Source organism: Athene noctua, chromosome Z (genome assembly GCF_965140245.1).
Source record: "Athene noctua chromosome Z, bAthNoc1.hap1.1, whole genome shotgun sequence".
NCBI lineage: Eukaryota > Metazoa > Chordata > Aves > Strigiformes > Strigidae > Athene > Athene noctua.
This window is the reverse complement of record NC_134077.1, coordinates 33,891,311-33,906,016: the sequence shown is the minus strand read 5'-3', so window position 1 is coordinate 33,906,016 and position 14,706 is coordinate 33,891,311. Positions and strand designations below refer to the sequence as shown.

General features: G+C 38.8%; 1 protein-coding gene across 1 annotated transcript in view; it reads left to right on the top strand.

The window, feature by feature from the left end:
- Positions 1 to 13,738, top strand: part of YTHDC2 (YTH N6-methyladenosine RNA binding protein C2) — a 42,864-nt gene extending 29,126 nt beyond the window's left edge. The window contains exons 22-30 of the mRNA XM_074931430.1: positions 16 to 221; positions 767 to 962; positions 2,079 to 2,188; positions 3,721 to 4,010; positions 4,432 to 4,600; positions 5,624 to 5,827; positions 7,603 to 7,785; positions 13,284 to 13,385; positions 13,540 to 13,738. Of these exons, the coding sequence (XP_074787531.1) occupies positions 16 to 221; positions 767 to 962; positions 2,079 to 2,188; positions 3,721 to 4,010; positions 4,432 to 4,600; positions 5,624 to 5,827; positions 7,603 to 7,785; positions 13,284 to 13,355 (1,430 nt within the window). The 3' untranslated portion in view covers positions 13,356 to 13,385; positions 13,540 to 13,738. The remainder of the gene's footprint in view (positions 1 to 15; positions 222 to 766; positions 963 to 2,078; positions 2,189 to 3,720; positions 4,011 to 4,431; positions 4,601 to 5,623; positions 5,828 to 7,602; positions 7,786 to 13,283; positions 13,386 to 13,539) is intronic.
- The last annotated feature ends 968 nt before the right edge of the window (positions 13,739 to 14,706 follow it).

Sequence of the window (14,706 nt, the reverse complement as noted above, 5' to 3'; positions counted from 1 at the left end):
GGCTTCTTTCTTCAGGTTTTGTTAGAGCCAGAGGAGGAACTGATATTAGAGATGTTAATACTAACTCTGAAAACTGGGCTGTAGTTAAAGCTGCCTTACTGGCTGGGATGTATCCCAATCTAGTGTATGTAGATAGAGAAGGCCTGACTTTGACTGGACCAAAGGAGAAGAAAGTGCGATTTCATCCTACCTCTGTTCTTAGTCAACCTCAGTATAAAAAGGTAAAATCATTTTGAATTTATAGTTCACAAAAAAAGAGCACTATACTCTGTATCAGATGTTTTACAAATGTCTCTTCATAGTTCTCAGTACTTTAGAAGCAGCATGTGCATTAAACACTACACTTTTAGAAAATATTTTTCCTGGCAGTTGATAAAATAAAGAATTGAAATTGATTTATTTTTTCCATATTATTTCATCAAAACATTTCAGTTAGTCCTCTCGATTGAATGAGACAAAATGGTAAAAAATAAAACTGTTTTAAAGATGTAACAGTCCCTGCTCATAACAGCAGGAAGAAGTTATGCTCTGAAACAGATTTTTTTTTTTTTTTTTTTATCCTTTTTTAAAGCAAAATATTATTTCAAGGTGGCAGGATAATTTGTGAGTCCCCTTGAAATCTCTCTCACTTTTTAACCTGTGTGTTTAAGTTTGTGTATATATAAATATTTATGTATTCTACATACATAAAATAAGAAATACATTAAAATTTATTTTAATTACAAATAGAGGGAAAAATAGCCCAGTCTTATTTGCTCTTGCACAGATTCCCCCGGCAAATGGGCATGCTGCAGCCATTCAAGCACTCCCTACAAACTGGCTTATATATGATGAAATGACAAGAGCTCACAGGATAGCAAATATCAGATGCTGTTCTGTTGTAACACCTGTCACTGTGTCACTCTTCTGTGGACCAGCTAGATTACCAAGTAATGCTTTGCAGGAACCTTCATCCTTTCGAGGTATAGTGGGTTTTGGATTTGGAATGTTTCTATTAGTATATATGAGTATGTGATATGGAAAGCTTATTTTTCAAGAATATTTAATATGTATATTGGCTAAGAATAGTTTATAGCCTCTGAAATAAATGTCTCAGTTTTGTGAATACTTATAAAGATTTGTATCTGTAAGTTAAACCTATATAATTCTGAAGTCTCAGAAATTACAGTATAGTTTGTAGGGAAACAAAAAATGCAAACAAAATGTCTAACAACAATACTAATGCTGAAAAGTGTAGCAGGTGTGTTTTTTCTACGGACTAATTTATGTGATACTTTAAATTATCATTCAGTTTGAATAATCTGGTTCAGAAGCTATCAGTATGGCAAATAGTCATATTGCTTCCAACTGAAACATGCATTTTAAAGATTACTTTGTACTGAAAACTTCTAATGACAATTTGCTATACTATTAACTAGAAGTGTTAAAGAATATGTAGAAACTTCCTTTTTTATTTAAATGGAGTTCTGTAGGAATAGAAGCAAAAATAACATATCCTGCTGCCAGTTCTCTAGAAATGTAAGTTTAAATCAAAGTTAGGAGTCCAACTTATTTTTGAAGCTTTCCTGTTTTGCTCTTAAACTATTACCTTAAAATAGTGTTTATGCAGATTGAATGGTAGGGGTTTTTTTTTAAAAAGAATCCTACTTTATAGCCATATGTAATTTTTTTTTCTTAATGAGTCTTTAAATCTGCTGTTTTACTAGGAAGTAAATTTGCTGTTTTACTAGGAAATAAAGCATAGAGCAATGTGTGGTTTTGCAAACAGCTTCAGGAAGAAGTTTAAAAATGGCTTGTTGATATTAATGAAGGTACTTGAGTTAGATCACATCAATACGGGTGCTTATATAGCAGGGCCTTCAGCAGCTCTGGATACTTGAGTTCTGCTAACTGAAGCAAAGACTTTTCCCTGAGGTGTATTTGCAGAAAATAAAAAGTAGTTTTATAAATGTTTACATTCAAAACTAAAGTTTAGAAAGAGAATGGGTTTATTGCTGATAATACAGTAGTGTTCAGGTTTCTTGTATGTACGTGGAAATAATTTAGAAATATTGATGCACCTTTTAATTTTAATTCAGGGGATGGGTTATCTAATGATACCAGTGATAGTGAGATGGAGGACAAAACAACTGCTAATTTGGCACTACTGAAGCTTGATGAATGGCTCCATCTCAGACTGGATCCTGAAGTAAGTAGTGTATCACTTCAATGCTTGCTTCTTGTAGAAGCATATATATGTCATATCTTCCTAAAAAGATTTCTGAAACATTGGGGTAACCAAGAATTTTCTGTAAAAATGGCTGTCATCGTCCATTTGGGTCTCTCAGATTTATAGGATAGTGTAATCTGTGATTTAACCTTAATTTCATGAGCTCATTAAGAAATACAACAAAGAAACAGGGCCTCAATCCTCTTTTGCCCAGACTAGTTTATAGCATGCATTCCCTTACTTTTTAAGTTGTAAGATTTCATAATTTATAACCCGTAACTCTCAATTTACACACCTGTGAGCAAAAAGAAAAAAAATAATTAGTTACCGCACGGATGGTGAGAGTGTTCATCCTTCTTCCTCTGTCATGGTGTGGGTGTCCCCTGTATCATGCTGGGAAGCAGTCCAGCTACTGTTGCATCTGCTTCAAAAGCTTTTGGAGTAAGCTGCTGTTTTATACATTCCAACTTGGAGGTTTGGTCCATTCCTGTAAGTGAGCAGATTCTGATGAAACTACCGGACAAAAGGTAATGGCTGCAGGACACAGCAAGCTACAGGTGATAGTGGCTGCATAATGGCCCTTCAGCTCTTTCTGGCCACCTGTCCTGCCTACATGGTGCTTTTGCTTTGACCTAATGGCACTGCTGCCAGCAGATAGCAAGCCTTAGCATGAGATAAGGGTTAGCTAAAATCTGAGCAGGAGTTGAGTGAACAGCTGCAATGACATGTTGTGTATTTCCTTCTCTGAGAGGATGACTAAAGTTGGATCAAAATGGAGCACTTGAATTTGGAGTCACTGAAAGAAAGCTGCTGTCAGATTTTAGAAAGAGGGGGGAAAAAAAATCCCAAACGAAAAAACAAACGTTTGAAGGTAGAAGGCTTCAGGTCATTGAGAAGCTGTGGCTGTGGTAGGAGGTAGAGTAGTTTGTAGGGTATGAAACACTTGGACTTACCAGATCTAATGATACTGCCTCTTCCAGAGATCTTCAAAAGTGTGTTTGGTGTTTTTTTTTCCTTCAAATGGATACATTTCTGATAACGTGGGAATTGGACTTTAGTCTTCTAAATTCTGTCATCTCCTTTGAGCAGAAGTCTGTTAGAAAAATTTGTCACTTGTAACTCTTTTTCCTCAGGTATAAATGTGCATGAATACAAAGTGAATTGTGAGGAAGGGCATAAAGCATGAAGAGGTGTTGTTATTTTTTTTTTTTTTTAAGATAAAATTTTAAAGTGAAAAAATCCAGTGAATTTACAGTATAATTCTAAGTTTTGTGCAGGGCTAAATGAAATACAACGTTTCAGAAATGATCTTGCACCTGAGAAAAGATAACTTAACAGCTTATTTTAAATGTTGGGTTTTCTCCCCTTCCACAGCACTTTAGTCCTGCCTTCTAGTTTGGACTCTGTTCATTTTAGAATGCCAGATGCTGCGTGATAGGAAAGATGCAGGGTACCCTTACTTGTCTGATGTAATCTTTATTAGTCTTTAATTGAATTGAAATTTATTACAGGCTGCTGGTTTGCTGCTTCAACTCAGACAGAAGTGGCATAGCTTACTTCTGCGTCGTATGCAAGCTCCTTCAAAACCATGGTCTCAAGTTGATGAAGCAACTCTAAGAGCAATTATAGCTGTTCTAAGTAGTGAAGAACAGTCTGCAGGTTTGCAGCAGCCTTCAGGAATTGGTCAGAGACCAAGACCTATGACTTCTGAAGAACTTTCTTTAGCATCTACGTGGAGGTTAACCAACACTAGAAAAAGCTCAGCAGAAACTGAACTCTCCGATTCCTCTAATGCTGAAAAGTAAGCTTTTGAGATCCTCTAGACTCTAGGTTGTAATTTATTGAGCAATAGAAGCATCACTTGAATTTCTGCTAGTAATAAAAAGGAAGAAACAAAAATACAGTTGAAATAATTTATACTGTCCTATGCTGCATTGTATTTGTGATTTCATTGAGAAATACTTCATATGTGTGCCTGCTGTTTGAGGGAGCAGTCAGGATTATTGTCCACAAATTGTGATCACTGGAAAGAGGTACCAGAAGAGATTTAACCCTAGCATTAAAAACCAGTGCTTGATCAGTATTTTTTTAGTTAGTGTTTAATATGTTTTGGAGTTAGTGTAATACCTATATTCATACAATAGGCTGATATGTGGACATAAATTGTTCTGTGACTGCATATGAAACTCGTGGTATGTCCTGTATGTACCTTTACTTTTTAGAGTTTTAAAGAAATCTATGCCTCCTGCACTTCACCAGCCAAAGAAGCAAAAAGAAAAAAACATTTTTCACTCCAAACGAACTACAGATGACAGGTCAGATCAGTCATCCATGAAGTCTACAGATAGCAGTAGCCCCTGTGCTAGTCCTTCTTCTCCAATATCCGGAAAGGTAGAGTTCTAATTAACAAGTTATTCCACTCTTCAAAATTAGTAGAATTTCAGAAATAAATTTGCTGTTACCTTTCAGCAACTATCAGGTATTATATCAATAAATTAAGGCCCTAAATTACATTTTGATTTTTAACAGCTGTGTAATACTTATTTCTTTCTGGAACTTAAAAATCTAGACTAATTATCCTTGTTACGCTAGTTTAAATATTATTCTTTTCAGACTGCTGAGTAAAGCTATCAAAAAATTGGGATTTTTTTAAACTTGATATAATAACCAGTGAAATTGTATTAACTTTTTTTCTGAATTAGTATACAGTACATGCACTTCTGAATTCTCTGGTTTCTGTCTTTCTCTGTAATTGCATACATCAGTACTGATTCTCTTTAGGTTTTGTGTTATCTACTTTATTATGACTGCTTGCTTTTTAATGACAGTTATTTTAACAAAGCACACATTTTTAGTGAGGTTATTGGCATAATTTTGCCTATGTACTTGAATAGTAAACTGCAGTAATACTAAACAGACCACTGAGAGGAAGACCTATTGTTCCTCTAGGCACAGGGACTCATTGGAGGATTTTAAATTCCTCTTAAGTATTTCAGTTTTTAAATTCAGCTAAAATAAAAGGGAAAAAACTTAGTTTCCTGAAGATGGAAATGTGAGTAGTGTGTTTCAGGCTACAGGCTAGAATAATTAATTTTGTGTCATGTGAAGGCATGTCAGATTTCAGAGAATTGTAATTAATCACTAGACTATTCAGGCATGTTCTGCTATACTTCCTTACTGCCCCTCATGAATGGATTACTATTTTAGAAACTTTTAAAAGCTTAATAAATGTGAAATACATTTTAAAACCAAATCAGACCATGCCAGCTGATAGATTTTTGTGTTTCTTGTAGAATCTGGGAGAGGAAGGTAGGAACACAGTCAAGTGATTTCTGTCTTCTTGTGTGTAAAACTCTAGGACTAAAGCCTGATTTATTTTACTGTAGCTTAATTTAATTTAATTAATTTTTCCAGGGTTCAAAATCTCCTTCACCAAGACCAGATATGCCAGTTCGGTACTTTATAATGAAAAGTAGCAACGTGCAAAACATTGATATTTCTCAACAGAAGGGTATATGGTCTACTATGCCAAGTAATGAACGAAAACTAAATAGAGCCTTTTGGGAGAGCAGCATGGTTTACTTAATATTTTCTGTTCAAGGGTCTGGACACTTTCAGGTGAGTCCTTAGTTAATACTAAATATTAGCTTTTTTGATGATTTAGGAGAGTGCAGCAAATGACTGTGTAGTATGGAGGTTTTTGTTTATGATTTCTCCCCTTCTAATAAGTAGAGTGTCTGGTTGCTGAGGAAAGGGTAGTTCATTCTACTCTGAAATATGCTCTTTTAGCTAGCGGAGTTTGTCACTCAAAGGCTAAGACTGAATTGCCTCCAAACATCTTGAGTCAGAATAATGTTTATACCCTACATCCTTTAAATACCCTATATCCTCTAAAACAACAACAAAATGATCAAACAAAACAAATCTGAACAAGGCAGGGATGGCTACTCTTTTCTCTGCATGCCAAAATAAATACTGCAAATGAACAAGCAGTTATAATCAAGTCACAGCTTTTTAAAACTAGGAAACTCATAGATGACTTCATTACAAATTGTAATAAAATCTGTCTTGCCTGAAATGTAGTTTCTAAACTTAAGATGCTGGAAGGTCATGGCTGTGATTTTTCCAGAGCTGTGTCTTGACTTCAACTTTAGTAAATTATTTGTCAACAATGTATTGACAAAGTTGTAGCCAATTTAAAGTTAAAGACTTGACAGCTAAACTGCTAAAAGTCAGCTAAATTGAAAATCTAATGAACTAGCCTAAATACATCTGTCTTGGTGATTCCGCTGAAGGATTATGGTGAGATATAGATATACTGATTTGGCAAATGCAGATTTAGTACTGGAAAGTAATTTGCAGTGTGCTAGTTGATACTGAAAATGGGCTGTTGTATTGGCGCTCTTAGCGGAGAAAGCTGGGAGGGGTAGACATACTGAAGTTAGGAGTGTAGGTGGTTGACATTGCCTTGCTGTTACAGTTTTGATAATGCACGGGACATTCATCAGAATATGAGGTTAACATTCCTATTAATATTCTCTTGTACCAAGTGTCTCTTTGCTTTGCACCTTTATTTTTCCTCTGTTGCTTTTATTAATTTCCATTTAACTCTGGCTTGAGCTATCTAGGACTGTGTGGCTTATGACAGTAGTGTGTGCAGGCAACTTATGTAGGGCACCGCATCTCTTGGACTCCTAAATCATAACTGGAAGAAATTTGCCTGAATAGATGATAAGTTGAGTGTGTGGTGGGGTTTCTTTGTTTTATTTGGTGTGTGGGCAAATAGGGGTGTCCTTAAATGAGTTAGAAAAAATTTTGGATTTGGGATTTCTTCCATTTTCTTTCTGAGTAGTTGTATTGTTGGAATTTCTTCCCACTGTGTTGAAGAAGGAAATAAAAGCAACTTTACCTTTTTAATTTGAAGAATAGCTACTCTCCCTTAATTCTATGTGGAAGTTTCTTAATTTAGAGGGAAGATGGGAAGGAAGGAATGGATTTCTGTAAAAGAATACCTACAACTAGCAAGGAATAGCTAATGGACTGTTACACAGTAGAACATTCATCTTGATTCCTTATGCTTCAAATGTTTTTACACCACCTTTTCAACCTCTGTTACAAAGCTTAAAAAACTTTTAATGGTAAATGTGAGAGATTAAGAGATGTTCTCTGTTAACAGACTCTCTAGAAAGTATATCTGAAATGGAAAAACAAATGATACTTCTTTTAACTTTCTAGATGTAAACATTTTAAAAGATACAGCTTTATGAGGGAGAGTGTGTGAATCTCTTTGAAACTAATTTGAAAGTTTCATATGAAATGCAGTCATTTAATTTCAATGTAAGCAGGTATGCTCTAATTATGTCTTTCCTTTTATATTTCAATTTCTCCTCCAGGGTTTTGCTAGAATGGCTTCCGAGATAGGGCGCGAGAAAAGTCAAGACTGGGGGTCTGCTGGTTTGGGAGGTGTATTTAAGGTGGAGTGGATCCGAAAAGAAAGCATTCCTTTTCAGTTTACACACCATTTGCTCAACCCTTGGAATGACAATAAGAAAGTACAAATAAGCAGAGATAGCCAGGTAATGTTATTCTCTTTTAAAGTCCTCTTTACTTGTTAGTACTGTGTATTGTTTATTAACTTGTTCATCCTTGACATTTCTATCAACTTCTATATCTGTTAGTCTGAATCACAGTTCATAGGTGCACATTGTACGTTCTGCTAATACATTACTATTGAAGTATTGGAGGCTTTTTGATAAAATCAAAGCATTTTCTTCCTTAATGTGTGTTTAAAAAAGAATTAAAGCTGGGTGTTTCAGAAAATAAAAGCTTTTTGACATTTGTAATTTTGATTCTGGAGATTTGTTCCCTGTTTGGTTCAGATTTGTGCCCTGAGATAGTCATTCACAGTCAAATAACTGTTCATAATTATAGCTCTGAGTTTACTGTAAAGACTGAAGAAAATCTTGGGATTTGAGGCTGAATAAAGCTTATGACAGTTTTCCAGTCTGTTAAAGCTAAATGCAACTACAAAAAGTTAGAAGATAATTGGCACAACAGTTTTCCGTGGCAGTTTCTGCATTCTCCCCAGTCCCCTCTCAAAATATCTCTTGACACGAGATTCTAGAGCTAAGCTTTTTGTATTATCTTCTCACTACTTCCCCAAAAGCTCTCCAGGTGTAAGAATGAGTAAAGGGACATACTGTAAAAATGGGGAAAGGAACATAGCATGTGATGTTAACAGTGCATCTGTTACAAGTGTCTCTAAAGACCTAAAGAATCTTAACAATCTGAAAACCAACTGGTTTATATTACTGTGATTCCACCAAGAGCCACTGTGTTACCTGTGACGTGCCTTTCCACATTCTCCACCATGCTTGATGGAATTAAACTTTTAAAAGATGTGGAGAATAATGATCTTCAGTTACTAAGTAAGCAACTTGTGGAAGGAACAAAGTATATGGTGCATATGGTCTTGTATGGTTGTCGTGGTTTTGACCAGGATGGAGTTAATTTTCATTGGAGCATTTCATACCTTGTGATGTCATGCCCAGGTGGGGGTGTGGCTCTCATTGCTTGCTGCTGCTAGTCAGTGGTCGGTTTTGTTACTGTGGGGGCGGTCGCTGCGCTCGGTAAGCTACTGTTGCATTTTACCCGTTTATTTTTGAACTCACAATTGTTACTGTTATTTTCCTGTTATATTCAGTAAATTCCTTCTTTTTACTCAACCCATGAATTCTATTCTTTTGTCCTTCCCCTATCTTACCAGAGGGGGGAGGGGGAGGTGAAGGGCCGGCCATGTGTTGTCTGGCTGCCGCCTGAGTTCAAACCTCCACAGTTTTTGGTGCCCAATGTGGGGCACGAAGGCCTTACTTTTTGTCTGAGATAACAAAAAAACGGGTAAATGTGGATTGTTTGGCTCCTTAAGATCTTTTTACCTCATATGCTATATGTGTTTCCTATGCTGTTGCTCACCTTCCATGAGAGGTGGGTTAACTATGTGATGCTCATATATGATAACGTGCGGTCATTGGTCCTGGGGTGATTTACAGTTGTGTTTGAGAAGTTTGGGAAGTTCAAATATCTGTGGAATGTTGATCTAAAAATGGCTACCATGCTGTTAGGAGCTAGCGTGTTCCTGAATGTGGTTCAGGTTTTGTTTATGGTTATGCTTCTATTTAAGGTTAACCATATAACAGAAACTGCAGCCTCTACAAGCCCAAGGACGGGCGCTGCAGCTGAACCAGAGAACCAACCCACGGTAGTGTCAGTTGCTCCCATACAGGAGAGGAAATACACAAGAAAATCTCCTCGCAGTGTACAGGGTGATGATGAACCAGGCCCATCACAAGAACAGGAGGAGGCAGAGGCAGTGATAGTCACCCAATGCTTGTCCTTGAGTGAGTTGCGAGACAAAAGATTTCAGCCGCCAGCCAGCTGAGCAACTCATTACCTGGCTGCTGCGTTGCTGGGATAGCGGGGCCAGTGGCATGGAACTAGAGGTCAGGGAGGCGAGGCAGCTGGGATCCCTGCCTAAGGAAAGGGGCATTGACAAAGCCATTGGAAAGGAGACACAAAATCTCAGTCTTTGGAAGCAACTTCTATCAAGTGTGAGGGAGAGGTATCCCTTCAAGGATGACTTGACATGTTGACCAAGTAAAGGGACCACTATGGAGAGAGGCATTCAATACTTGAGGGAGCTAGCTGTGTGGGAGGTAGTTTACTATGAACCAGATAAAGCACAGCTACCCACAGATGAAGTCTGTTGCACCCGGCCCATGCAGAGGACTTTTGTACGGAGCACACCCTCATCATATGCCAGTGCATTAGCAGTAATGGAGTGGCCAGATCAAGAGGGACCAACAGTGAATGAACTGGTTCACCAACTATGACAATATGAAGAAAGTGTCTCTTCCCTCATCATTGTGGCTGTGAAACAATTACCTCAAGAATTCCAGCAACTTAGGGAGAAAATGTTCTACTTCCCACCTGCACGGAACAGAATCTTGGCTATTAGGAGCAATTGTTTCTCTACTCGAGAGAACTGGTACACACCACAGGGGAAGCTGTGGCCTGCGTGATTATGGAGAAGACATGAAGAAAAGGGATGGAAAACCTACCTACCTCCTAGAAGAGCAGGTATGTGAGCTGGAAAGAAGAGCAAGTACAGAACATTGTCCTTTCAGGAGAAATGCTGCTCTGGTTTCCAGTAATCAAGATGAGGCTGAAACAGGTGCACACCACACTAACCCATTTGTCATTGGCAGGTATTATGACCAACATTAGAGGGATTCTGCCTCCAGCCAGGCGGAGGACAGGGACAACCGAGTTTACTGGACTGTGTGGATTCGATGGCCTGGAACATCTGACCCCCAGCCTTATAAGGCTTTAGTGGACACTGGTGCACAATGCACCCTAATGCCATCAAATTTTAGAACGCGTTTGTATTTCAGGAGTGACGGGGGGGTATCAACAGCTGACTGTATTGGAGGCCGAGGTGACCCTAAGTGGAAAAGAGTGGAAAAAACATCCCATTGTGACTGGTCCAGACACTCCATGTATTCTTGGCATAGATTGTCTCAGAAGAGGGTATTTTAAGGACCCCAAAGGCTATTGTTGGGCTTTTGGTATAGCTGCCTTGGAAACAGAAGGAATTAAACAGCTGTCTGTGTTACCTGGTCTCTCAGAGGATCCTTCTGTGGTGGGATTGATGAGGGTTAAAGAACAGGTGCCAACTGCCACTACAACAGTGCACTGATGGCAATACCACACCAATCGAGACTCTGTAATCCCTATCCATAAGCTGATTTGTCAGCTAGAGAGCCAAGGAGTCATCATCAAGACGTGCTTCCCTTTAACAGCCCCATATGGCCAGTGCGAGAGTCTAATGGAGAGTGGAGATTGACAATGGACTATCGTGGCCTGCATGAAGTCACGCCACCGCTGAGTGCTGCTGTGCCAGACATGTTGGAACTTTGGTATGAGCTAGAGTTGAAGGCAGCCAAGTGGTATGCCTTGACTGATATTGCCAATGCATTTTTCTCCATCCTTCTCTCTGGCAGCAGAATGCAGGCCACAGTTTGCTTTTACCTGGAGGGGTGTCCAACACACCTGGAATCGACTGCCCCGGGGTGGAAACACGGCCCCACCATTTGCCATGGACTGATCCATGCTGCACTGGAACAGGGTGAAGCCCTGGAACACTTACAGTACATTGATGATATCATTATATGGGGTGATACAGCAGAAGAAGTTTTTGAGAAAGGGGAGAAAATAATCCAAATCCTTCTGAGACCTGGTTTTGCCATAAAGTGTGGTAAAGTCAAGGGACCTGCACAAGAGATCCAGGTTTTAGGAGTAAAATGGCCAGATGGATGTTGTCAGATTCCAGTGGAGGTGATTAATAAAATGTCAGCTATGTCTTCACTAACTAAGAGAAAGGAAACGCAAGCTTTCTTGGGTGTTATGGGTTTCTGGAGACTGCACATTCCAAATTACAGTCAGATTGTCAGTCCTCTCGATCAAGTGACCCAGAAAAAGAATGATTTTCTGTGGGGCCTGGAGCGGTGACAGGCTTTTGAACAAATTAAGCAGAAAATAGTTCATGCAGTAGCCCTCAGGCCAGTTTGGACAGGATAAAATGTTAAATATGTGCTCTACACTGCAGCCAGGAAGAATGGCCCTACCTGGAATCTCTGGCAGAGAGCACCAGGGGAGACTTGGGATTGACCCCTGGGGTTTTGGAGTCAGGGATACAGAGGATCAGAAGACCACTACACTGACTGAAAAGGAGATACTGGCAGCATATAAAGGCGTTTGAGCTGCTTTAGAGGTGTTTGGGACCCCTCTAAAGAACAGCTCCTCTTGGCTCCCCGACTGCCAGTGCTGGGCTGGATGTTCAAAGGGAGTGTCACCTCTACACACCATGAAACTGATGCCACATGGAGGAAACCTGTTGTATTAATCACACAACAGAATAGGTATCCGCAGCCATTCAGGAATACTGGAAGTGATCACAAATCAGCCAGAAGGCAAAGATATTGTGATGGTGCCAGAGGAAGATGTAGCACGTGCTGAAGAGGCCCCACCATATAATAAACTACTGGATAATGAGAAGCGATATGCCCTCTTTACCAATGGGTCCTGTCGCCTTGTCGGGAAACCTCGAAGGTGGAAAGTAGCAGTATGGAGCCCCACGTGATGGGTCACTGAAGCTGCTGAAGGAGAAGGTGAATCGAGTCAGTTCACAGAGGTGCAAGCCATCCAGCTGGCCTTGGATATTGCTGAGCGAAAAAATTGGCCGGTGCTCTACCTCTGTACTGACTCATGGATGGTGGCAAATGCGCTGTGGGGGTGGTTACGGCAGTGGAAACGGAGCAACTGGCAGCGCAGAGGCAAACCCGCCTGGGCTGCTGAATTATGGCAAGATATTGCTGCTCTGGTAGAGAATCTGGTTGTGAAAGTACGCCATGTAGACGCTCATGTACCCAAGAGCCGGGACACTGAAGACCATCAGAACAACCAACAGGCGGATCAGGCTGCCAAGATTAAGGTATCTCAAGTAGATCTGGACTGTTTTGTTGCTGTGGGGGGCAGTCACTGTGCTTGGTAAGCCACTGTTGACTTTTACCTGTTTTCTTTTTCAACTTACTATTTTTACTGTTCTTCTCTTGTTATATTTAATAAATTCTTTCTTGTTATTCAAGCCATGAATTCTCTTCTTTTGTCCCTCCTCTGCCTTATCAGAGGAGGGAGGGGGAGGTGAAGGGCTGGTCACGTGGCGTCTGGCTGCCGCCTGAGTTCAAACCTTCACAGTGGTGGTGGTGTGTTCACTCAGTATTCTGTTCTTAAGAACTGGTGTCTTACTGTGGATGAAAACCCCCCCAAAAACTTGTAAAAACTCTTCCTGTGTGGAGAGTTCTAATGTGTGTGTCAATAAAAAAAGGAATGAATGAGCTCTTCAGAATGACTGAAAGCAATCACCAGTAACTTAATCTAAAAATTATGTTATAAATAGTTTCTATATGTTCAGTAGTAGCAGTGCAAGTAACTTCTCTCATTTCCTGCTAATTTCTAGGAGCTGGAACCACAAGTTGGAGAGCAGTTGCTACAGCTTTGGGACCATATTCCTTTGGCAGGAAAAAACTAAACTGATTGAGCATGTCAAGTAATGTGAGAGGTAGTTATTTCATGCATTATTTGCTGTTTTTATGATAGAGGAAAAGCTGTCTATATGCAATGTATCATTACAGTACTGTCTTTCCTTTGTAGTTTGTGAAAGAACTGGTACACTTAATAGTAAATATTACCTTCCTTTTGATTTTTTTTTTTAGCTGTGGTTGTGAAAAGATCAGCTCTAACCACTAGAACCAGCAGTGTCTCTACAGTGTAAAGAGGAGGAAGAAGGCAGTGCAAGAAGTTCCTGAAGTTGTTAGCCATGCTGTGCAGCTAGCAGTGAAAAAAAAAAAAAAAAGAGGGAATTATTTTTGTTCCAGTATTTCCTTGTCTTAACAAATGCCATAACATTATTCACCAGCCTGGTTTTGACTGAAATATTTTTTTTACAGTAGTGTCCATTTGATATTTAAAACCACGATTAACTTCAAAGCTAAGTTTGAAACGATTGACCACATACAAATTTTTTTGGGTTTAAAATAGCATAGCAGACAGTTTAAATATACAGTTTACACTTAAAGCTTTCTCAGCACAGTAAAATACATAAGACAAACAAGTGTAATATTAATTAATCAATCTTGTAGTTTGTGTAAAAGAAATAAATTGAGAATAGCTGTCTCCAGTTATATAGGAAGATTCCATAAGTATTTGTTGAACTTCTATATGCACAATGCAAAAGAGGAGGATATATTTGTATAAACAACAGGGCAGCTGGAGAATGAAAATTTTAATTTAAAATACATAAGTGAAAGGAGCATTGATACTTTTGAGAGTGTTTTGGTCTAGTGGTAATTCTGGTTTCAGTTATTTTTCACCTTTTAAAGGTACTCAAACTTTGGCAAGCTGAAAACAGTCTTTCAGAGGCCTGCTGCCAAACTGTACTCTAATAGTTCACTAACTTGGGCATTAGCAGATTTTAAAGAAAAATAAAATAAAAAAATAACCAGTATAACTTTCTTCATCTTTCAGTGTAGTCTTTATGCTTTGTTTCTATACCTCTTCTTTTAGTTTTTTTCCTTCTTCTCTACTATTATTATTTTGTTTTATTTGGCTTCTCCTTAGTTGTTAACATACTGTACTATAATGCTGGTATAAATTCAGTCTGCTCACTCTCAGAACTATGTTTGTGGTCATACATAGTTTAAAGCGAGAGCTTTTTCTGCTTCTGAGCCTGTACTTCTGTTTACAAAGTTTACTAAGAATATCCACGCAGTTCAGAGTACCTTGTGTATTCATTCTTGCATTCTTTGTCGTGACTTCCATACATAAACAGTAGGTTTTGCCTTTGCAAGACTAAATGGGTCCTTTGTAAGAGTCGGTCAGAA